The sequence below is a fragment of the Ostrinia nubilalis genome, chromosome 11, assembly GCF_963855985.1.
Source record: "Ostrinia nubilalis chromosome 11, ilOstNubi1.1, whole genome shotgun sequence".
In the NCBI taxonomy this organism is placed as follows: domain Eukaryota; kingdom Metazoa; phylum Arthropoda; class Insecta; order Lepidoptera; family Crambidae; genus Ostrinia; species Ostrinia nubilalis.
Window position 1 is genome coordinate 8079286 of NC_087098.1, and position 23689 is coordinate 8102974.

Consider the following 23689-nt stretch of genomic DNA (forward strand, 5'->3'; position numbering starts at 1 on the left):
TTTTTTGACATCTGATCACGAAACTTTAACGACCGTATTTGGAAAGCTACTGATGTTATTTCAGGTTTGGGGTTGGTTAGCAGGCGCATTCGTTGGTGTATCAGTACTGCTTTTCATCCTAGGTAGAATCGCTCCAGAGGAATGGCAAAACCCTTATCCATGTATTGAAGAACCAGAAACATTGGACAATCAGTTCACCTTGGCAAATTCATTCTGGTTTACGTTAGGAAGTGTACTTACACAAGGTTCTGAAATCGCCCCAATGTAAGTTTGATTAACTGTTAACAATTTACTAGCAGTTCAGCCACAAATGGATAATTTCCTCAAAGGATTTTGAGCTCAGTCTCTTTAAGATATGGGTTAAAATTGATGTGTTACGTTTTAGAGCGGTATCAACTCGAACAGCTGGTAGTATGTGGTGGTTCTTCACCCTCATCATGGTATCGTCCTACACAGCCAATTTAGCAGCGTTCCTTACAGTGGAATCAAAGTTTTATGCCATCAAAAGTGTTCAAGACTTAGCAAGCAATCCATATGACGTCACATACGGTGCTAAAGCTGGTGGAGCTACATTTAGTTTTTTTAAGGCAAGAATATTTTATTTTTTATTTTATAATTTTTTGGTATTTCTTACTGTTACTGGTTACTGTCATTATTTTTGGCATTATTTTTTAGGATGCAGATAACTTACTTTACCAGAAAATGTATGAATACATGGACAGCCATCCTGAACTACAAACAAAATCAAATGACGAAGGATTGGAACGGTAAGTAAATTGTGTAGCATCATCCTGGTTTACTTGGTTTTGGTAATTCTGAACATTTTATTTGTTGCAGAGTAAAATCCGATTCAGAAAATTATGCATTTTTGATGGAATCTACGTCCATTGAGTACATGGCTGAAAGAAACTGTGATATTGCCCAAGTTGGTGGTCTGCTTGATAGCAAAGGCTATGGAATAGCTATGAAGAAAAGTCAGTAATTGTTATCCGACACTTGAGTTTTTAATATACGAGTACATTGCCTTGAATAGTGTAACTGTCGCTTAATGACGAAATATTCAATAACTTCTATTTACGTAACCTTATTTCTCACTGAAGTATTTGAGTAAGGAACGAGTATTATCACTTTTTAGAAGGTTGCCAATTAATTTTTCAGATTCTCCATACCGTCAACCGATGAGTGAGTCCATACTTCAACTTCAGGAGCAGGGCAAACTAACTAGAATGAAAGACAAATGGTGGAAGGAAAAGCGGGGCGGTGGCGCATGTGCGGTACGTGTTTTATCTTTTAGACGACTTCCAAGAATTCTCAAAATACTTTTAGTTGATTTCAGCAAGTTGGTAAAAGTACTTTCTTAAACGATAGAATTTCTATAAACATTTACTCTAAGTTTCCTTTTGAGTTTTATTGACTTTTCTGGACAATGCATATTGATATTTCAGTAATCGATGTATTTATTTATTTACCATGGAGAATTATTCATGGATTTAAGTTATTTTTTCACCAATCCTCATAGAAAAGCATATTATTATGTAATGTGTCAATTATTGTGAAGACAATTTGTTGCCCTGAATCTAAACTTAACTAATTACAGAACCGAATTGCAATTAGATTTAGGTTTAGGTTCATTGGTCATTCGATGACTGTTAAATTCCAGAATTGGGGCATAAAACCTTTATTTCGCCACTCTTTTTATTCTCTATAGCAATCTATTGAAAACGTTGGAAATTATCACCTGTGAGAAAATTATGTTAACCACAGTAACATGAAAATAAAATTCTAACTACCTTCTCAGGACGATGACGCAGGCAGTGGCGATGCCCAACCGTTGGTGTTGGCCAACGTTGGTGGTGTCTTCATCGTCCTCCTCGCTGGATCCGCCATGGCCGTCATATGTGCATTCATGGAGATGCTTGTCGACGTCTGGACTATATCACATACACACAAGGCAAATACGCTTCTAATATTCGTCTCATTTGGATGATATCCCTTTGAAGTCCTTAGTTTACTTTGTTAGTAACCCTTTCTTTAATATTGAATACCAGATTCTATAATACGCAATACACCCTACGTGATACTCGTGGGTAACAGATGTAATTGGATAGGTATTATAGAAAATTAATATTGTGAGCGAATACCTAAAATTATCTGTATCATATTCATTCTTTCTGAGAACTATTTTTTGAGAAATATGCCAGAATATTTTTTATCCTAGAATTAAATTTGACTAGTTAATGTTTTCATTCGCCAGTTATGCATGATCCAGTGTGACCCCCACACCTGCAAGTTTACAACCCTTCAATCATATCCTGGTGAGCTTGTATTTCATTCAATACTTACTACGAGATTCTCTACCTACTAAGCAAGGTAATGTTCACAAATGTTTTATAGCTACCACTGTTTTAAAGAAATTATGTCTGATAAATAAATAAATATCCTTGGACATTTTACACTGCGCTTCTAGTCCCAAACTAAGCAAAGCTTGTACTATGGGTACTAGACAACGGATATAAATATACTTAAATACTTTTTTTTTGTAAATAGGTACGTCATACTTATTATACATAGAAAACACCCAGTCCAATACAAACAAATATGTTCATGCACACAAATGTTTGTACTGTGCGGGAATCGAACCCGCTACCTCCGGAATTATGCTCGTGCTTTGTCCTCGAGATTAGAAATAAGAACTATGTAGTATCACGTACGGTGATGCCAGTTTACGCACTGTTAGTTGAGGATATATATATATATATATTTTTTTTGTGGGACTTTACATCTTATTTGACATTGGTATCCGTCGTCAGTCACGATTCAGTGCTCTGCCAGTTCGCACTTCTTCTACTTAAATACGTACCCAGTGCTAAAAATAGTGTTTTTGTGTCGTCAAAATGCCGAACGAAAAACGTCAAATGAGGATAAGGAACATTTGCTGAAGAAAATAAATAAATTGGAGCAGAAGATATGGGGTGCTGAACGTCGTTCAAGCGGTTCAACAGAAGATCATCGTTACACATTACCATAATGCGAACAACCATCCCGGGTTGTCTCTTTATGCCAGTTGTGTTTTTTGTCTGAGGGTTTGCGGTTTAACGTTTGAGTTCTACTCCTACCCCTAATTCAGACAATTGGAAAAATCGCAAGTTCATCGCCTTCAACCAAAAGAAGAAGAAGAAGAACATCATCATTACACATTACCATAATGCGAACAACCATCCCGGGTTGTCTCTTTATGCCAGTTGTGTTTTTTGTCTGAGGGTTTGCGGTTTAACGTTTGAGTTCTACTCCTACCCCTAATTCAGACAATTGGGAAAAATCGCAAGTTCATCGCCTTCAACCAAAAGAAGAAGAAGAAGAACATCATCATTACACATTACCATAATGCGAACAACCATCCCGGGTTGTCTCTTTATGCCAGTTGTGTTTTTTGTCTGAGGGTTTGCGGTTTAACGTTTGAGTTCTACTCCTACCCCTAATTCAGACAATTGGAAAAATCGCAAGTTCATCGCCTTCAACCAAAAGAAGAAGAAGAAGAACATCATCATTACACATACTACCATAGTGCGGGAAACCATCCCGGGTTGTCTCCTTATGCCAGTTGTGTTTTTTTTTCTGAGGGGTTGCGGTTTAACGTTTGAGTTCTACTCCTACCTCTAATTCAGACAATTAGAAAAAACGCAAGTTCATCGCCTTCAACCAAACGAAGAAGAAGACAGATGCAGTAAGTTCTATCCATTATTACACATACTACCATGGTGCGGGCAACCATACCGGGTTGTCTTCTTATGCTAGTTGTGTTTTTTGTCTGAGGGTTTGCGGTTTAACGTTCGAGTTCTACTCCTACCTCTAATTCAGACGAATACGGTAAATTATTTTTATTATAATATTATCATTACACATACTACCATATTGCGGGCAACCATACCAGGTTGTCACGTTATGCTAGTTGTGGTTTTTTGTCTGACGATTTGCGTTTTAACGTTTGAGTTATTACCTACCTCTAATTCAGACGAATACAGTAAATTCTATTTACTTAATACAATATTATCATTACACATACTACCATATTGCGGGCAACCATATCAGGTTGTCACGTTATGCTAGTTGTGGTTTTTGTCTGACGATTTGCGTTTTAACGTTTGAGTTATTACCTACCTCTAATTCAGACGAATACAGTAAATTATATTTACTTAATACAATATTATCATTACACATACTACCATATTGCGGGCAACCGTACACGGGTTGTCACGTTATTTAATTTGTGTGGTTATTTTTGTCTGACAGTTTGCGATATTAATACACTCGCGAGCAAAACTATGGAATCACTTACATGAAGTTGTTTCCACGCGATCTTGTGTACTAACGAATTTGTTAGTAACAAAAAAAGTGGCACCATTTTAAAGATTAAACTTTTACCTTTTAATTGATACCAAATTCATTTAAATCACACCGGTATTTAAAAAGATATCCCGGCTGATGTGAAGAAGTAAGGAAAAAGACATGTATCAACTGTTTGATACGTCGCGAGTTGCGGCCTACTTACCCCCTATAAAAACACGTGTTTTCGGATTTTTGCTTTCACACTTTGATCCATACACATCTCCGCTTTTTTTGACACTTTACCTGGGATTCTACACCTACAGAAGCAGCACAAATCGTTGCACTATTGCAAGCAGGGCTCAGCCAGCGGGCTGTCGCATGTCAGCTCCACATAAGCCAGTCCTGGGTTTCGAAAGTTTTAAGACGCTTTCGGGAGACTAGTGGCTTTATCCCGAGACCAAGTTCTGAACAGCGCCGGTGCATATCGCAGAGGGATGACCGTTTTTTCATGTCAACCTCTCTATGAAATCGTCATTTGATTGGTATCGACGTCCAGCAAGAGCTCAGAAATGTTCGTAGGATAGCTGTTAGCGTGTGGACAGTTCGTCTAAGATATAAGCAATAGAATTTGACTTCAAAAAGGCCTGCCACAGGCTCGAAACTTACAGCAGGTCACCGATAAGCACGCTTTCAATTTGCTCGTACACATCTCGATGGGAAGTCGAGCAAGCCACCCCCATAAGCCACTGTTTCAGCGAACCAGCACTGCACAAATCGCTCCCCAGGCTGCCTATAGACCCGACCTCTTCAACTGCTGCACTGCAAACACAGTCTGCATTCATCGGAGAACAAAACTCGCCTCCATTACTCGCCTACCCATCAAAATAAGTGCGAGTTAATTGAAAGCGTGCTTGTCGGTGACCTGCCGTCAGTTTCGAGCCTGTGGCAGGCCTTTTTGGAGTCAAATTCTATTGCTTATATCTTAGACGATCTGTCCACACGCTAACAGCTATCCTACGAACATTTCTGAGCTCTTGCTGGACGTCGATACCACTCAAATGATGATTTCATAGAGAGGTTGACATGAAAAAACGGTCATCCCTCTGCGATATGCACCGGCGCTGTTCAGAACTTGGTCTCGGGATAAAGCCACCAGTCTCCCGAAAGCGTCTTAAAACTTTCGAAACCCAGCACTGGCTTATGTGGAGCTGACGTGCGACAGCCCGCTGGCTGAGCCCTTCTTGCAATAGTGCAACGATTTGTGCTGCTTCTGTAGGTGTAGAATCCCAGGTAAAGTGTCAAAAAAAGCGGAGATGTGTATGGATCAAAGTGTGAAAGCAAAAATCCGAAAACACGTGTTTTTATAGGGGGTTAGTAGGCCGCAACTCGCGACGTATCAAACAGTTGATACATGTCTTTTTCCTTACTTCTTCACATCAGCCGGGATATCTTTTTAAATACCGGTGTGATTTAAATGAATTTGGTATCAATTAAAAGGTAAAAGTTTAATCTTTAAAATGGTGCCACTTTTTTGTTACTAACAAATTCGTTAGTACACAAGATTGCGTGGAAGCAACTTCATGTAAGTGATTCCATAGTTTTGCTCGCGAGTGTATATACTTGCCTCCAAATCAGACGTTCGTAATGTAATGATTTATCTATATCTAAGGGTTTGCGGCACTAAAAACTTTGCATTAATAACCTACTTCTAAATCAGATGTTCGAAGTTAATTATTTTTTTAAATAATAATTACCCATACTACCATACTGCGGAGCTGTGTGATTTTTATAATATGATGGTTTGCGGTATTATCAACAATACCTACCCTCTAAATCAGACGCAGAATCCTAAAAATATTACGATACTTACGGTATTGCGGGCAACTACAACGGGTTGTAATTTTACTGTCTTACCTACTTAATTCTTCAACTCAAGTAAGTTCAAGTCTTAAGTTTTTCGGTGATAACAATTTGGCGATATTTAATTTTAAATTGATATGAACGTTAATATTACTAGGCATGCAGATAATTCGTGTTAAGTTGTTACCTACCCGCTACATATTTTAGCAGGCAGTCAAAAGGGCTGTTCCATACTGGTAAAAGTACATATCACATTAAAAAAAATGCAATAATGCATACCTACTTGTTTAAAAATTGGGAGTTGTCTTAATAAGACATAATTTGATGGGTTTATATCCACACTACCGGGTGGTGATATGATACACGCCAAATCGTTAGCAGGTGAAAAACCATTATCTAGTGGCTATCGAAACATTGGACTCAGAACCCTTAGCCTCGAACCCTGCCGCCGCCGACGCTGCTCTCGTTGACATCTGCGCCGCTTCCGCTGCTGCTGAAACTAGAAATCAATTAGATTCGACACCTGCAACGCTGTTGGTCTGAAACAGCTGCGCCCCTTCATGATGAGATTGTAATATTGGTGATGATCCTGTGTAGGACAAGCCTCAACACAATTACCTTAATATGAATTTCTTATCGATGCCAATCGCATTTTCTCGACTGTCTACTAAGAATTCCTTATCAGAAAAAACGTAATTCTACTTAGACTCATTAAAGATAAGATCAATTATTACCTACTTTGGGGCCAGCTGGCGCTGTGTGAAATTGTTAAAAGACTCATCTATTTATTTATTTATTACAAACACCGAAGATTGACGCCATGTCTTTTGATAAAAACTTTCCAAAACACGAAAAACTGCCTAGCGAACTTCAAAGTTTGGGGCTGATCTGGAATTGAATCCCAAAATCAAATCAGCAGCCACCAAAAAGTCCTTTCTTATACGAATTTAACCTTGAAGGGACTTCCCCGAAAGGCAGACAACCGATGAAAACAGAGGACTTGACCTCCTGACTTTCAAAACAGTCATCACGTGTCATGCTCGTGAGCGCACCAGCCGCATCCAGCTCAGAACCGCAACAGTTGAATCTAGTAAAATATGTCGGTTGGCTTTTAAATTTTTACCATCAGTGGTCACTAGTAATAAGTGACTCTGTTGTACTAGGATAGAGTTATGTGATTTCAATCTCACAACCAATAATAAATGTCAGTATAAATCACATAATACATGATTATATTCGGACATAGAAAAATTGCAATTATATCAGGCTATTCATAAACTTATATTAAGTGTCATGAAATATAGTACTCCGATGTCTCAACTACGGGATGGGGGGCGGCGTGTTACGGGGAAACTTCTGGGGACCCATGGTCCAACATCTATTTTATTTTATTAATATTATCTAATATTAAAAACATAATATAAGAATTAATCTGCAAAGATTCCAAACATTGACCTTTCTTGGCCTAAAAGTATTTACTAAGGATCTTCAAAATTTTCAGTTTCTCAGAATGAAATTCAGTTTTGTACACCGCATAGGTGGCGTGCAGTTTCCCCCCACTTAACACAAATAAAAATAATTGTGGCAATGATGCGAAACTAGAAAAATCATTATAATCATCAATACACAATGATGTGTCCTATCTAATGATCTATCTTATCTAGATAATAGCATGGTAGATACCGAATCTTGAAGAGTCCATTCAATATTAGTATGGACTCGACATTACCAAATTCACCATTTTATTATTTTTGCATTTGGAGAACGTGGCATCGTTAATTTTGCTAAATTCGTTATCGTTATATACCCTAAATTAGATAGGTACCCTGATGCATACGCAATTAAAATTTTAAGACAACAAGGTCAAGCTTATTTCTGCGGTTTCCTTCCTTTTTTGTATTACACATACATTGCAAAAATCACATGTGATCAAGCGACGGGTATACTAGCAGTACCCTTATAATGTAGTCTAGCTTTGTTTCTTTAATTGGATAAAAATAAAAACGCTACATGAGTCTAAATGTCTCATATAAAACGAAGATTACATCTTCATCTATCTATGGATATTATATCTTCATCATTGTCTGATGATCAAGCAGTACAATAATTGTTCAAGGAAATTGTTTTACTTTTACCATACTATCATTCATTGAGGTATTAGATTCCACTATTTTAATAAAAAATTGTGAATTTCGATAGCTGTAATAAGCTTGTCTTTTAATTTGGCTGTCATATTGGAAACATAATCAGATATTATGGTTTCCAAAAAATTTAAAATATTGAGAAATTAGCCATTTTACTGTCATTTGTTAGTGTAATTATTACACACATTGTTCAAACCTTCCTTATAAGCATTCAAATATTATGCATACAAATATTCAATTTAATCACGACATCGCGCCCAAGTTCACAACAATCAATCTTGGTATTGTTTTGACAATTTATGTCATGTACAAGCATTTTGTGCAAAGTGTTGCTTACGAAATTGTTTACCGCTCTAACACCGAGCACTTAGTTTAGTCACAAGTTTAGTTCAATTAACATTGCAGGCTTGTGATATTGACACCTTGATATTCACCACTCACAGCACGAGGCATGCTGCCTCGTCTAGAGCACATACATTAGGAATTAATCTTGATTATCAGAATTACCCCCGGTTGGAGCGTTATTTCAAATAGCTACTTTGGGCAAATTCTTTAATAGAATGCCTATTGCGTCCAGAAATAACAATCAACATTTAATTGCCAGAAGAACCTAATACTGACAATTGATTTGGGAAACAATAATTAACTTTCCCACTTACATTATGGCTAATATAACAGCTAATTATACTTGCCTTTAATTACTTACCCTTAATAATAATGTAGGATTGTAACATCTATGGCGTAAATACTCTATTGTCTTAAACTCTTTGGATGAACGCACGAGTGTGAGCGAGACGAATGTACGGAGTGTGAGTGAGAAGGAAGGAAGGGGGTCATGGCGGCAAGACGGTTAAGAGTAAGTGTGGCTCTGTAATATTTAAAGAAGATTAAACATATTATTCGAAGAAACTGATTTTCCTTGCGAAGCCCCGTCCCTACAAATTTTGGGGGCTCGTCCGGGATAATTATCTTCGCGGTGGACGGTGTACTTCGCGAGAAAATCTCAAAAGACGTACGAGCACACGCGTACGACGACGCCATTGTACCGGCCGGCGTGTTTCAAGATTCAGACGGGATCATACGACGGAAACATGCCGAACTACGGCAAAGAAAGACGTAAAAGCCGACAAGACGACTATGAAGATTGTGCTGACGACAATATCACGCATAACCCGACGCACATGTTGCAAATGACGGCGGAGTTGGTGCCTAGATACAGCGGGAGAGATAATACCTATCCCGTGTCACGTTGGATTGAAGACGTCGAGAGCAACGCGGAAATATTCGGTTGGTCTCCGTTGCAGCAGCTGCTGGTGGCACGAAGGTCACTGACGGACACTGCGCAGCTGTGGCTCAGATCCGAACGTCCGTTTAAGAGTTGGGACGACTTGAAAGCTGCGATATCTAAAGAATTCCCAGACACCGTTGACATCAAAGCCATTCACGAACAAATGAGTGCTAGAAAGAAGCGGGTGGATGAAACATGCCTCGACTATATGCTGATCATGAAGGAGTTGGGCAAGCGTGGCAAGATGCCGGACTACGTTGCGATTAAATACATCGTTGACGGAATCGTGGACGTAGAAACAAACAAGATCATGCTTTACGGTGTTACAACCTATAACGACTTAAAGGAGAAGCTTAAAATCTATGAAACGATATCAAGGAAAATGCAGAGTGCTGTGCAGCAGAGGCGTGCAGTGAGTACAAGCAAGCAGCAGAGTGATCGACGAGGGTCGTGGAAGATTCGGTGCTATAGCTGTGGAGAGACTGGACATGCATCAACTGATTGCCCGCATAAAAGCAAAGGTATGAAGTGCTTTAAGTGCAACCAATTCGGCCATGTTGGATCGGCTTGCACTTCGACTGCGACGGCGAATCGGAAGACTTCGGAGGAGTTCGGTAAATCTCGGCAAGACGACCACAGACAAAAGAAGAGCGCTATGTTCGCGGCTGACATCACTCGAGACTGCGGCGCCTCTAGCGGTGAGCTATGGAACGAACTACAAGACTACCAACATCATGACAAGAAGCGGACGATGTTCACTACGTCAAACTCCATAGAAGGCAGCGCCCCTAGCGGCTCCAGTACGAACGACGACGAACCAAAGATGGCGACATTTGTTTACGACGAGATGTCAACATTGTCAACCTCCCAGATCAACAAAACGGAGGAGAAAAAGCCGGTTATTGTGTTGACAATGAATGAAATACAGCAAAAAGCGTTAGTTGACTCCGGCAGCGACGTGAATATCATATCAGAGGACGTTTACATCGAGTTGGGAAAGCCCAAATGTGAGAAAGATGATTTGGTGCTATCTGGAATTGGACAAGGAACAGTGCGTTCGTTGGGAAAGTGTCTCCTAAACCTGTGCGTAGACGAACAATATTATGTAGACGTGATATTTCATGTAATAAACAAAGAATATGTACCTTACGACGTAATACTAGGACAAGAGTTTTTGAATGACGTAACAGTTGTGATTAAAAAGGGTTGTGTAAAGTTTTATACTAAAGAATGGGAACGACTGGGATGTTATGTGAGTGAGGTATGTTCATCTAATTCTGTTGTAGGTCCCATGAAAGATCCAGCTTTGAGAGAGGAAGTCATCGAGTGTATACAGAAGTACAAACCGGAACAGACGGAGGAAGCACCACTGCAGCTCAAGATTGTGCTTAAGGATGAGGTACCTGTGGCACTACGACCGCGACGACTGGCACTTAAGGAGCAGGAGATTGTGGAGCAACAGATTGCAGAATGGTTAGAAAAGGACATAATACGCGTAAGTCACTCTGAATATAGCAGTCCATTGGTTTTGGTCAAGAAAAAAGATAATTCCATTAGAGTTTGTGTTGACTATAGGATGGTGAACAGAAAGATTATGAAAGACGAGTTTCCATTACCAGTAATTGAAGATTTAATAGATAAATTAAAAGATGCCAAGGTGTACAGCGTGTTAGATTTAAAAGACGGGTTCTTTCACCTGAGAGTAAGTGAAGAGTCGATAAAGTATACATCTTTTGTTACACACAATGGACAGTATGAGTTTTTAACGATAATCTTCAGAGACCTATTAGCGAAGGGAGAAGTAATTATATTCATTGACGATTTGTTGATTCCTGCAAAAGACGAAATTCAAGCTGTGCAACGCCTTAAAGATGTACTTATGATTTCAGAGCGATATGGGTTAGAAATGAATTGGAAAAAGGCAACATTGGTTTGCAGAGAAATAGAATATTTGGGACACTTGGTTAAAGACGGAGAGGTGAGACCGACCACTGAGAAGATAGATGCAGTGATGAGATATCCAAAGCCAGCAACAACAAGGCAAGTTCGCAGTTTTCTTGGTCTAACCTCATATTTCCGAAAATATATAAAAGATTATGCACAGATAGCTAAACCACTAACAGATTTATTAAAGAAGGACATTTTGTTTCAATTTGGTGATAAAGAGATAATTAAACAAGACTATTACATACAAGACTTACAAAAGAAGTTGCAAGAGTTTGTGGTTACCTGCATACCTTGTATGATGGCAACTAAGAAGGCTGGGAAACAAGAAGGCTATTTGAACCCAATAGATAAAGAAGGCATTCCCTTACACACACTTCATATAGATCATTTAGGACCATTGACAGACACGAAGAAACAGTACAACCACATTTTGACAATAGTAGATGGATTCACGAAGTTCACATGGATATTTCCAACTAAGAGTACGACGAGTAAAGAGACAATTGAGAAGCTGAAGATGCACCAACAGCATTTTGGAAATTCTGTAAGAATAATAAGTGACAGAGGAACGGCATTCACCGGGGGTGAATTTCAAGATTATTGCAAAGAAGAGAATATTCAACATGTTACCATCACGACGGGTGTACCAAGAGGAAATGGACAGGCAGAAAGACTACATAGGACTATTTTGGCTGTGTTGACCAAGTTGTGTATAGAACATCCATCATTATGGTACAAGCACATCAGCCGAGTGCAGAGGGCTATAAATAGTACCTACCAGCGTAGCATAGACACGACTCCATTTCATCTGATGGTTGGTATAAACATGAGATGTAAAGAAGACCTGGAAATATTGGATTTACTAAGACAAGAAGAGATTAATCAATATGATGAACAAAGAGAAGACATTAGAATGAAAGCTAAGCAGCAAATACTTCAGGTACAGGAGGAAAATAGGAAGACTTTCAATGAGAAGAGGAAACCAAGTTCTCAATACAAAGAAGGAGATTTGGTGGCCATAAAGAGGACTCAGTATGGACCGGGTTTGAAGCTGAAACCTAAGTATCTAGGACCATACCGGGTGACGAAGGTTAAGCGGAAAGATCGTTACGACGTAGAGAAGGTGGATACTGCTGCTGAAGGGCCTAATAAGACGTCCAGCTCAGCTGATCAAATGAAGCCGTGGCCTAATTAGGTAAAGTATCTTGTTATTTGAAATAAGAGGTGATGAATGAAAGGATTTGTAAATTAAAAACCATTTTTATTACAATTGTTGCGGTCATTCATTATTGTATATTTTATTTCACTAAAATGTAAAGTTTATCATAGTTCATGTTTCACTAACTGATTAATTATAAAGATGAACAATATTTCAGTTTTATAAACATTGGTGTGTTTAGAACTTGAATATCTTAAGACTTGATATTGAGTAACCTGAAATTAAAGATTTCAAATCATTTCTATAAGATTAATAAATAAGATGATATACACTATCTTAGATGTAAAGCGTTTAAGACTAAGTTGAAAGATTAATAAACATTGATAAAATAAGATGATAACTGTAAAATGTGTAAAAGTGTAAAATGAGATGTGTACTATGTAAGGAGTCAAACATCTAAAATGTTAAGGATTTCATGTAAATTGTATAAGAATAGTAGTTTACCGTTAGATGTTTATTTAAGTAGTTATTTTGAAAGTTTGCTTTGTGTAAGAAGCTAAATGTAACAGAGAGTTTGAGTTTTAAACTATTGGATGCTTGAATAAGTTTTTATTTACAAAGTTAGCTATGTATAAAGTTTAAGATGTTAGGAGATGTAACTAAAGTTTAATGAGTTGAGTATTTACAAAGTTTAACGATGTTTAATGAAAGTTAGTGTTTGTAGCCTAAGATTGTCTGAGGACAGACAAAGACAGGATTGCCGAGAGTGTAGGATTGTAACATCTATGGCGTAAATACTCTATTGTCTTAAACTCTTTGGATGAACGCACGAGTGTGAGCGAGACGAATGTACGGAGTGTGAGTGAGAAGGAAGGAAGGGGGTCATGGCGGCAAGACGGTTAAGAGTAAGTGTGGCTCTGTAACATTTAAAGAAGATTAAACATATTATTGGAAGAAACTGATTTTCCTTGCGAAGCCCCGTCCCTACAATAATTATCAATTATACGAAAGTATTCACTCGGGTAACTACGACAGTTATGTCACACTTAATAGTAATTATAAAACAAGCATTGTATTCTTACTAATGATTTATTATTTTTGCAAAGTAATAAACAGCTTTGTTTTTATTATCATTTCACATCAGTTCTCTCAAAATCTACATAGTTCTTATTTCTAATCTCGAGGACAAAGCACGAGCATAATTAATGATTAAACGAACTTAAAAAGTGAAGTTCTATCATAATTATGCGAGGGCTTTGTCCGAAGAGATTAGAAACCCTCCCACCCGTCTTTAACAATCATATACATATGTATATTATTAAAAACACAAACCCCCATATTAGTGAAATGATAAAAAATACAAATTACTACTCCAAACTAACTGACGACGGATTCCAATGTCAAATAAGATGTAAAGTGAGATACCCACAAAAAAAAAAAATATATATATATCCTCAACTAACAGTGCGTAAACTGGCATCACCGTACGTGATACTACATAGTTCTTATTTCTAATCTCTTCGGACAAAGCCCTCGCATAATTATGATAGAACTTCACTTTTTATTAAGTTCGTTTAATCATTAATAGTAGTCCGTTTCGAACCAATACACCAAAGGGTAAATGAATGATAAATCCCTCTATGAGTTCAAAGACAGATCAATCAAATCAAATCAAAAATATTTATTCAGTTTAGACCACAAGTGGCACTTATGAACGTCAATAGAAAATAATAAAAAAAAAGAAAAAGGTAGCCCTTATGGGGCACTTTACATGTCTCCTTATCTTTTGGGCCCTACCAGCGCTTCGAGACAAACATATGGCAAGTGCTGAGAAGAAACGCCGGAACAAACTCAGTCACCACTTATTGCCAGGAATTATCTAACGGTAAGAATAGTCAAATTTAAGTACATCAAATATGTGCAGACTGAACTGACCACGCATCCTTGTCATCAATATAGTCTCGAACCTTGTAGTACCCTTTGGACATAAGGGTATTTTTTATATGTATCTTAAATTTGTTTATTGGCAATTCGACAAGGTTGTGTGGTATTTTGTTAAATATGGTAATACATTTCCCCAAGAATGAATTACCTATCTTATGCAACCTAAATGATGGAACAGCAAGTTTATTCTTATGTCTCGTGTTAAATGAGTGGACGTCACTTTTCTTAGTAAATAAATGTATATGTTTACGGACATACATAATGTTATCAAATATGTATTGAGAAGCCACAGTCAATATATTGATTTCTTTAAAAACTTCTCTAAGCGAGTCACGTGGTTTAAGACCGTATATTGCCCGAACAGCTCTTTTCTGTAAAATGAAAATTGATTCTATGTCTGCTGCTGAGCCCCACAGTAAAAGACCATAAGACATAATACTATGAAAATAACTAAAATATACAAGCCTTGCTGTTTCAACATCAGTCAAGTTTCTGATCTTTCTCACCGCAAAGGCAGCTGAACTAAGTCTTCCCGCCAAGGCAGCAATATGGGGGCCCCATTGTAATTTACAGTCTAGGGTAATACCTAGAAAGACAGTAGAGTTTATCAGTTCAATGCGTTCATTATTTACTGTAATATTAGTATTAACTTGTTTGACATTAGGCATAGTGAATTTTAAACATTTGGTTTTTTTTGCGTTTAATAGCAAATTATTAGTTGTAAACCAGTCTAATACTTTGGAAAGAGCATTATTCACGTCGTCAAATATTTCCTGACGCCTGTCAGTTTTAAAAATTAAAGAAGTGTCATCAGCAAATAATACTATCTCACAAAGGTCCTTTGAATAAAAAGGTAGATCATTTATATAAATCAGAAAGAGCAATGGTCCCAGTATTGAGCCTTGGGGCACTCCCATTTTTAGGGGGGCGCCCGAAGAGTTAGTTCCGTGAATATTTACTTTTTGTAATCTGTCTGAGAGGTAAGAGTGTAATAGGCTTAAGGCCTTGCCTGATACGCCATAATGTTCTAGCTTAAATAACAGAGTTTGATGATCAACACAGTCAAACGCCTTCGATAAGTCACAAAATACACCAATAGCATCTTTTTTCTCCTGCCAAGCATCGAAAATGTGTTTGATAAGAGCAACCCCTGCATCGGTCGTACTTTTCCCTTTTGTGAACCCATATTGTTTTTCATGAAACAGTTTATTTAAGTTAAAATGAGACAGTAGTTGATTGAAAATAATTTTTTCAAATATTTTACTGAGCGCAGGTAGTATCGATATAGGTCTAAAGTTGGATGGGTCACTTTTGTCTCCTGCTTTAAATAATGGTATGATTTTACTATGTTTCATCAGGGTAGGGAACTGACCTTCGTTAATACATTCATTAAAGATATGAGCTAAATGGGGAGCTATAAGAGGAATGATGGGTTTTATTATGTCTGTTGATATCCCCCATATATCCCCTGTCTTTTTTATATTTAGTTCTTTGAAAGTTTTTATAATAACTATGGGGTCTATTTGTCTAAATTTTAATGGGCTATTGCAAACATCAACACAACCCTCGAGAAGAGACATTGCCTGATATGAACATGAATTAAGATTGCTTGTTGTTATGATTGGTACATTTGAGAAGTAACCTTCGAATGCGTTTGCTACCTTATCATTGCATTTAATATACTTATTATCAATTTTTAACGCGAATGTGTCATCCCGAGATATAATTCTACAAGTTTCTTTATTAATACAATTCCAAGTAGCTTTAATTTTGTTGCCAGAGTTTTTAATTTTGTCACGTATGTAAATAGATTTTGCCATAGTACAAACTTGTTTAAAAACTTTTGAGTATTTTTTTACATATTCTATAAAGTCCGGGTCGCTACTATAGGTTTTTCTACCATATAATTCAAACATTTTTTTCCTACTAATATAAATACCTACTGTAGCCCAGTCACTGAATTTAGTTTTATTGTTTTTAATAATAATTGTTTTCTTAGGAAAAATTTTATTGAACTCATTTTTAATTAATTCAAATAATTGCTCATATAAAATATTTATACTACAGTTAAAGTAATGCAAAAGTGGGACCTTATTAGATATTTGAGATTTAAATTTGTCTTTCTGGGATGCAGTGACTGGTCTATATTCTATTTCCTTGCTCGATGGCACAAAATGGTGTTGAAATGACGCTATTTGACCGCAATGATCAGAATTAACAAAATTTATTATTGATTTCTCTAGCACTAAGCAGTTACAGAATATATTGTCTAAGCAAGTAGCTGATGTTGGAGTCACCCTAGTTGGTTCAGAGAAAAGATTTAACAAGTTAAAAGATTTGAATAAATTTAAAAACCGTATTGAAAGAGAGGAATCTTCTATTATATTGATATTAAAGTCTCCACATACAACTACTTTCTTTGAACTATTACACACTCTTCTAAGTACCTCTTCCATTGTGGTTTCAAATAATTCATAGTTACTAGATGGGGGTCTATATACACATACAATAACATAGTCGTCCAGTTCTGCACATGACAGCTCAATAGTTCGCTCAACAGAGAGAGATACAATATCTTTACGCTCTTTACATTTTAATTTATCATTGATTAATATTAGTGACCCTCCACGAATAGCTAACTCTCTAGTGAATGAACTAATAAGCTTATAATTATTAATGCTCAGCATTAGTTCATATTGCCTGAGCCAATGTTCCGTTAAACATAAGACATGAATATTCAATTCTTGGATAAATAACTCAATTTCCAAGTCTTTGCCGGAGAAGCCTTGTACATTTTGATGCACTAAATTAAAACCGTTAAATTTCTTTGTACCCGAATTTTGTATGCCAGAGTTATCCTCTATTGTCTTACGATGTAATTTAAATTATGATTTGGAACAGATTCCAAGGGTCGAACATCCATAGTCTGCTCAATAAAAGCAGTTTGGCTAGCCAAATTAATGGCTAAATATTTAATAAAATATGATAGCGAATTCGCTATTCGTCTTTTACAATATTTATTTAGATAATTATATTTATCTATTGTCAATAAACATTTATTTTTTAAATAATTGTTAATGTCAATTACATGGAATTTGCATTGATTATATGTCAGTGTATTCAATGTCAAATTCAATTTATATCTTAAATTATTTTCCTCCTGTGGCAAGCTTCTACTGTAGGGGAATGTGAACAAAATTATTTTATCTACATTAAGTAAACATAAGCTATCAAAAATATTTAGTAGGTCTTTTTTGCCTACATTGCCCCTATTTCCTATTAAAATTACTAATGTGGTATTTATTGAGAACGAATAATTTGTTATTTTTCTCATAATTTGTAAATAGGAAGCACCCGGTAAACAATGGTTGATCACACTTTGTCCCAAATAACTATTAATCAGTTGGCCCATATTTTTGCCTAACTCATCACTGAACATTACTATGTTGGTTTTTTCAATATTTTTAGTTGGGGAGCCGCTGGTAAATGTGTGTGATATCCTAGGACAGTAGTCTTTGTTTAGGGTGTTTAGAGTAGGTGGTGACTCACAACCAGACTGAAAACTATCTGTACAAGATTCATCCAATAGGATAGAATTTTGACAGTTGCAATTAGATATAAATTTTTTCAAAGCCTGGAAATGTTCATCACACTCTTTTTTTGTACATTGATACCGTTCAGACTTGCTCTCAGTCTGGGACTAACTCAGCTTTCACTGATTGGTTTTAATGGGCAATCTTACAGTAGACCCCATGTTAAGTAAGAATGGCGATATTCTCTTCATCCATCATCAAATCAATTATGGATCTTTCAGGTATCATTCAGGGAAGAGCTAGTAGCAGAATTGAAGTTCATCTTCAGCTTCAGTGGTGACGTGAAGCCGGTACGTCATCGGGAATCAACCGGCAGTGGATCAGGAGGCTCAAAGAAGGATGAAGAGGAAGAAAAAGCAGAAGATCCGGAATCGTTGAAAGAAGAAGATGATGTCGTCGACCCATCACCGACGCCAAGATCTGAGCACTCGCACCACACTTGCCATAGCAGGAGGATGAGCAATGTGTTACAGATTGCTAAAAGTAGGAAATATAGTAGAAGCAATTTGTGAAAATATCCCAAATTATCATTGGTACCTTGTGTGTTGTAAAACATATTTAATTTTATAGCTCAGTCCTCAAAGTTACGTGCGAAATTTAGCGAAATGATTATTTAACTACAACCTACTTTCCGTTTTACTACTGTATCCTAAAGGTACCAAAATATTTATAAACGATCGGACGGCAAAATTAATTTATTTATAGACATTCAGGGACTGGGTAGTCAATGCGAAAAAACGCTCAACGGTTGGAATGTGCAGGTGTCAAAATGTCCATACGGACCGGCTGTTAGTGTGGCAAAAAGTATGAACGTCGAAATGAGCAATGGTTAAAATGATCTGAAGTTAAAATGTCTTCGGGTTTATTTGAATAAGCGTCTTATTGTATAATAGCTAACGTGAACACGTGTTTAAATTCATCAAGGTAAAAATGTCCAAAAAAACTTTATTGACTAGACTACAAGAACATTAAACATTTTGACATTTAATTTTATTAATTTATTCATGAGCACAATATATCAGTTGATCATTTTATCTATCACACCTTTTGTTGTACTTGTATTTTGTGATGTGTACCATTTGTCACTAAACCATTGTAACCATGGTAACAATGTACATTTTGGCACTGGGACTTTTTGACGCTCATACTTTCTGCCACACTAACAACCGGTCCGTATGGACATTTTGACACCTGCACATTCCAACAGTTGAGCGTTTTTTCGCATTGACTACCCAGTCCCTGAATGGTGTCGATCGTATTTCACGTGTAAACAGAGACCTGCGAATAAATCAAATTTAACTGATTCAAAATAAATATTCAATGCCCCGACTGGTAAATAAAAGTTAACCCTAGCTTTTCATGAAGTTATTTTTATTTCGAAATATTTTAACAAACTAAATAAATCTTACTGCAGTTCTTAATAAGAGCGAAAATACTATTATATTGGCAGTAATTTGTCTTATCACTACTCTTTCTCTCTCGAGACTCAAGCTCAGCATGGTTTAGCAATGATTAACAGCGCATATCGGTTGTAGGGGGGTTAATTAAACGGCAGTTTGAGAAATTGCCAGTTGTCAACCGGCAGTGGTGAGAAGGGTCCCAAATGACGTCCTTGATTGAACAGCTGGAAGGAATTTTCGGGTCGTAGTTCGAAAGGAAAGAAGGCTCCTGAAATTAGATCTTTTATAGGCATACCTACCTACATAATATAAATATTATGTACTAGGATTACCTTGAGACGTGAATCAAATTGAACATTTAGCGAAGGAAATAAATCACTTAGTATTAATATTGACTTGGATGAAAACACTTCAAATCACTTATCCGAACACTTAATTAGGTCGAGTTTGAGAAATGGTTGGTTGTCAGCAATAACGTGGCCTGGTGAGGAGGGTACTACTTACAAATGAACGTGCCGATTGGGATCGAGCAAATCACCCTAGTCAGCCATAGTGATCTAGACCGACATGTCAGAAGGCTGTCTTATGTGAGGCATAATTTCATAAAGATTAGGTACTATACACACTTAGGTACTATAATTTGGGGTTTAATATTATTTAATTAAATAATCATTAATATTTGATCAGTCCATTTAAATAATTTCATTTCAAATTAAATGCCGAATTCCGAAAATTTTCATAAAAGTATCATCGGATATTTAATTTTGCTTAACATTTTTCAGGAAACAGCAATATTTCTCCACAATAATTATGTACTTCCTTAAAACGAATACGTACTTTACATTTTTGTATCGTAATTTAGGACAACGATTAGTACTTAAGTACAGAAGGACCATTTAAATAATCTTGATTGTGGCGAATTAATTAATAAATAAAGGCCTATGAATTCAAACACCATTTATCATTCACTGAATAATCATTCATCTGAATAGAAAATATATTTGTCGGCGAAATTAGAGTCGGGCCTCAATTTATTCCAATGCTCTGACGAATTTTGAATACTCATTTATACAAATCGAGTTTGTATTGCGGTAAACAAAACCTTCAATTTGTAACGATGATAATTGTGTCATGCGATATTTTTACGATAAGCTAGTATGTTGATACGAGTTATTTATTTCATCTATCGATTCATAAAATCGTATAATCGTAAACTTATAGGACATGATCGGGTTAATTTTTTAGACTTCAAAAATAATAATTTGGTGTACAAATTCACACTAATATATTATTCTCTATTTCTCCATCGGATAACAAGGCTTGCTTAGTCAGAGTCTTGACGACTTCACAAAAGCCTCCTTTTTACTTTCTTTATGCTGCAAAGGAATGAAATTCTTTCCCAACATCTGTTTTCCCAAGATCTGAAGAAGTTCATTAATGGGCATTTCTACGGGGACGACCGATCGACCTACTGGGGCGAAAAAAGTACCTTTAAAATTGAAGGTCGGACTTGAAAAAAATCACACGTATTTATAGGACTCTTGACTTGATGGAGAGCATATTTAAAAGACCGCCAGATTTTACATCTCGCCTTGAAAAAATCCGAAAGTTCAAAAACGGGCGAAATTTGGCCTAAAATGGAGTGTCCGGTTTCCAGAATTTACTCGTTTTTGCTTCATAACTTTTGAAATAATAACTTCCCCATTATGAAACCCACATTCACAGAACAAGGGATAGTTAATAAAGCTATATAAATGAGTTTCTTTATTGCAAGTCCTTGGGTTTTAATACAGTAACACATTTAAATTTTGTCCGACGTGTGTGCCTCAATTCCGTGATTTTTACTTTTGTGCTCCTATATCACTAACAACGCACAATACGAACACCCACGCCTGATTCCCATAAACTAGCAGTTGCACTCGAGTGGTCGAGCAGTATAAAAGAGGGATCAGTCGCTTTGAGGAGCATTTTTCAGAGGTTTGAAATCACTCAGAATTTTTGGTCACTGGTCATTTCTCAAACCGGTGTGCGACATTAATAATGTTCATGAAGTATTTAATGAGATTACTGCTGAATTAATTAAGTATTTAACTGATATCTGCCATTACGTTTAGTAGAAATCGTTGTAATTTATAATATTTTCGAGTAATTTGATGAAATGTGATTTTTCCTCAATTCCGTGGATCTCAATTCCGCGGAATATGGGGCATCGAATTGAGAAAACACGTACACCGAATTGATATTAAATGAAAATAGATACTTTTATTGCGCTATAAATTGTTTGTGTAACTTAAAATAATAATGAAATCAATAGAGCATAATAATAGGGTGCACTACCAATCATTGGACCATACCAGTCATTGGACAGAAGACAATAAAACTAATTTTTTGAGGTTTCATTAAAAAAAATACACTGCTATTGCTATCTTATTAAAATAATTCTTCCAGGTTCTTCACTCGACCTTCACCAGATCGTCGGTCTACCTAGTGGGGGCCTGCTGACTGGTCCGTGGTTTCCACTCGACAACTTTTCAGTCCCAACAGCCCATTATCTGTACGAGCTATATGCCCCGCCCACTGCTACTTGATTTATGCAATTTTACGGGCTATGCCGGCCACTTTGGTTCTCTTGCCGATATTCACATTTCTGATTCTTATTAGGCTCATAGTAAGCGACCAAGTTTCACATCCATACACCATCACTGGCAACACACACTGGTAGAAGACTTTTGTCTTAAGGCGCTGCGGTATTTCAGACGTAATAGCGAAGCTTCCCGATCGATGCTTAGCTGAGTTGAATTTAGCGATAGACCTCTTTCTCAAAGTTGGACCTAACTATCTGGACTCTTGTCCCAGGTATACACAATTGTCAACAACTTCGAGTGTAGTCTCCAACCTTCAGAGGAGTGGGTGCAACACGGACATTTGACATGATTTTTGTCTTGTCCATGTTCATTTTAAGACCCACTTGTTGAAAGGCTCTACGGAGGCCATGACTCCGATATCATCCCCGATATCGCGACTCCTTGGTCTTCTGTATAATCTGCCGTAGCGTACCTGTGTGTGTACCATAATACTAAAGGCTTTTCGGAAACAAGCTTGTTCGGAAGACTGGAAGTCGTCGAGTCTGCGAGCGAGATGATTCGTAAGGACTCTCGAAAACAGCTTGTAAACACGCCTCATAAGTGAGATGAGTCTATAATGCTATCACCATACTTCTGTGCCATGCCGGAGGCGTTTTTTCTTCGAGAATGACGAAATTGAACTGCTTCTGTAGAGCCTTTAGTACCAGCGAAGCTCAGCTATAATGCCGTAACACCTGGTGCCTTGTTGTATTTCAGCTATTTGAGTGCCATTTTAATCGTGTACAAACTGACGTCCTATATAATATCTTCGGTATAGTGTCAGGTCAATCTAGCTCTTGGGTTTTGCAATATTTGTTTTATGTTTAAGGTTAAGAATAAATAAACAAAGAGACCCTGTGTTATGTATTTTATTAGTTTTATTTAAATTATATTAAAATAATATATAAAAATTAAGAATTTATTATAATTCCTTATTAGAAAATTAAGCATATTGATTAGGATTTTTGTTTTATTTCATTGGTATTTCAGACACATAAACCTAAAATGAACCATCTAACTAATAGACCAGCAATCAGATATCAAAACGTTTTAAGTATTTTTTATATTAATTATTGAAATACATTAGGTATTTCTTCATAATGTCATCAATTCTAAGTTTGCGGAGCGATTTTTATATTTGGAGATTCATTTCTCAATTCCGTGATTCGTTTTCTCAATTCGGTGCTCTCTCAATTCGATGCTTAACATTTCTCATAAACCACTTCACAATATTTAGTGACAATGCTATTTTTACATTCAGAATGGAGTAACATTTATTTTTTTGTATTGAAACTACTTAAAAAACTAAATATAAATTTTAGCACCGAATTGAGAAAAAATACACCGTACAGTAGAAATGCCCTAATCTCATAATCTCTTACCATCGCGTCGGTGAGACGGTTA

General features: G+C 36.7%; 1 protein-coding gene across 3 annotated transcripts in view; it reads left to right on the forward strand.

The window, feature by feature from the left end:
• LOC135076205 (glutamate receptor ionotropic, kainate 3-like) overlaps window positions 1-18957 on the forward strand; it is a 31017-nt gene extending 12060 nt beyond the window's left edge. The window contains exons 11-18 of one of the 3 annotated variants that reach the window (XM_063970683.1): window positions 65-264; window positions 386-587; window positions 676-767; window positions 838-974; window positions 1159-1274; window positions 1799-1951; window positions 2255-2315; window positions 18483-18631. In XM_063970683.1, the coding sequence (XP_063826753.1) occupies window positions 65-264; window positions 386-587; window positions 676-767; window positions 838-974; window positions 1159-1274; window positions 1799-1951; window positions 2255-2315; window positions 18483-18541 (1020 nt within the window). In that variant the 3' untranslated portion in view covers window positions 18542-18631. Of the gene's footprint in view, window positions 1-64; window positions 265-385; window positions 588-675; window positions 768-837; window positions 975-1158; window positions 1275-1798; window positions 1952-2254; window positions 2371-18482 lie in introns of all 3 variants that reach the window. The other 2 variants (XM_063970684.1, XM_063970682.1) reach the window with 2 other exon arrangements.
• The last annotated feature ends 4732 nt before the right edge of the window (window positions 18958-23689 follow it).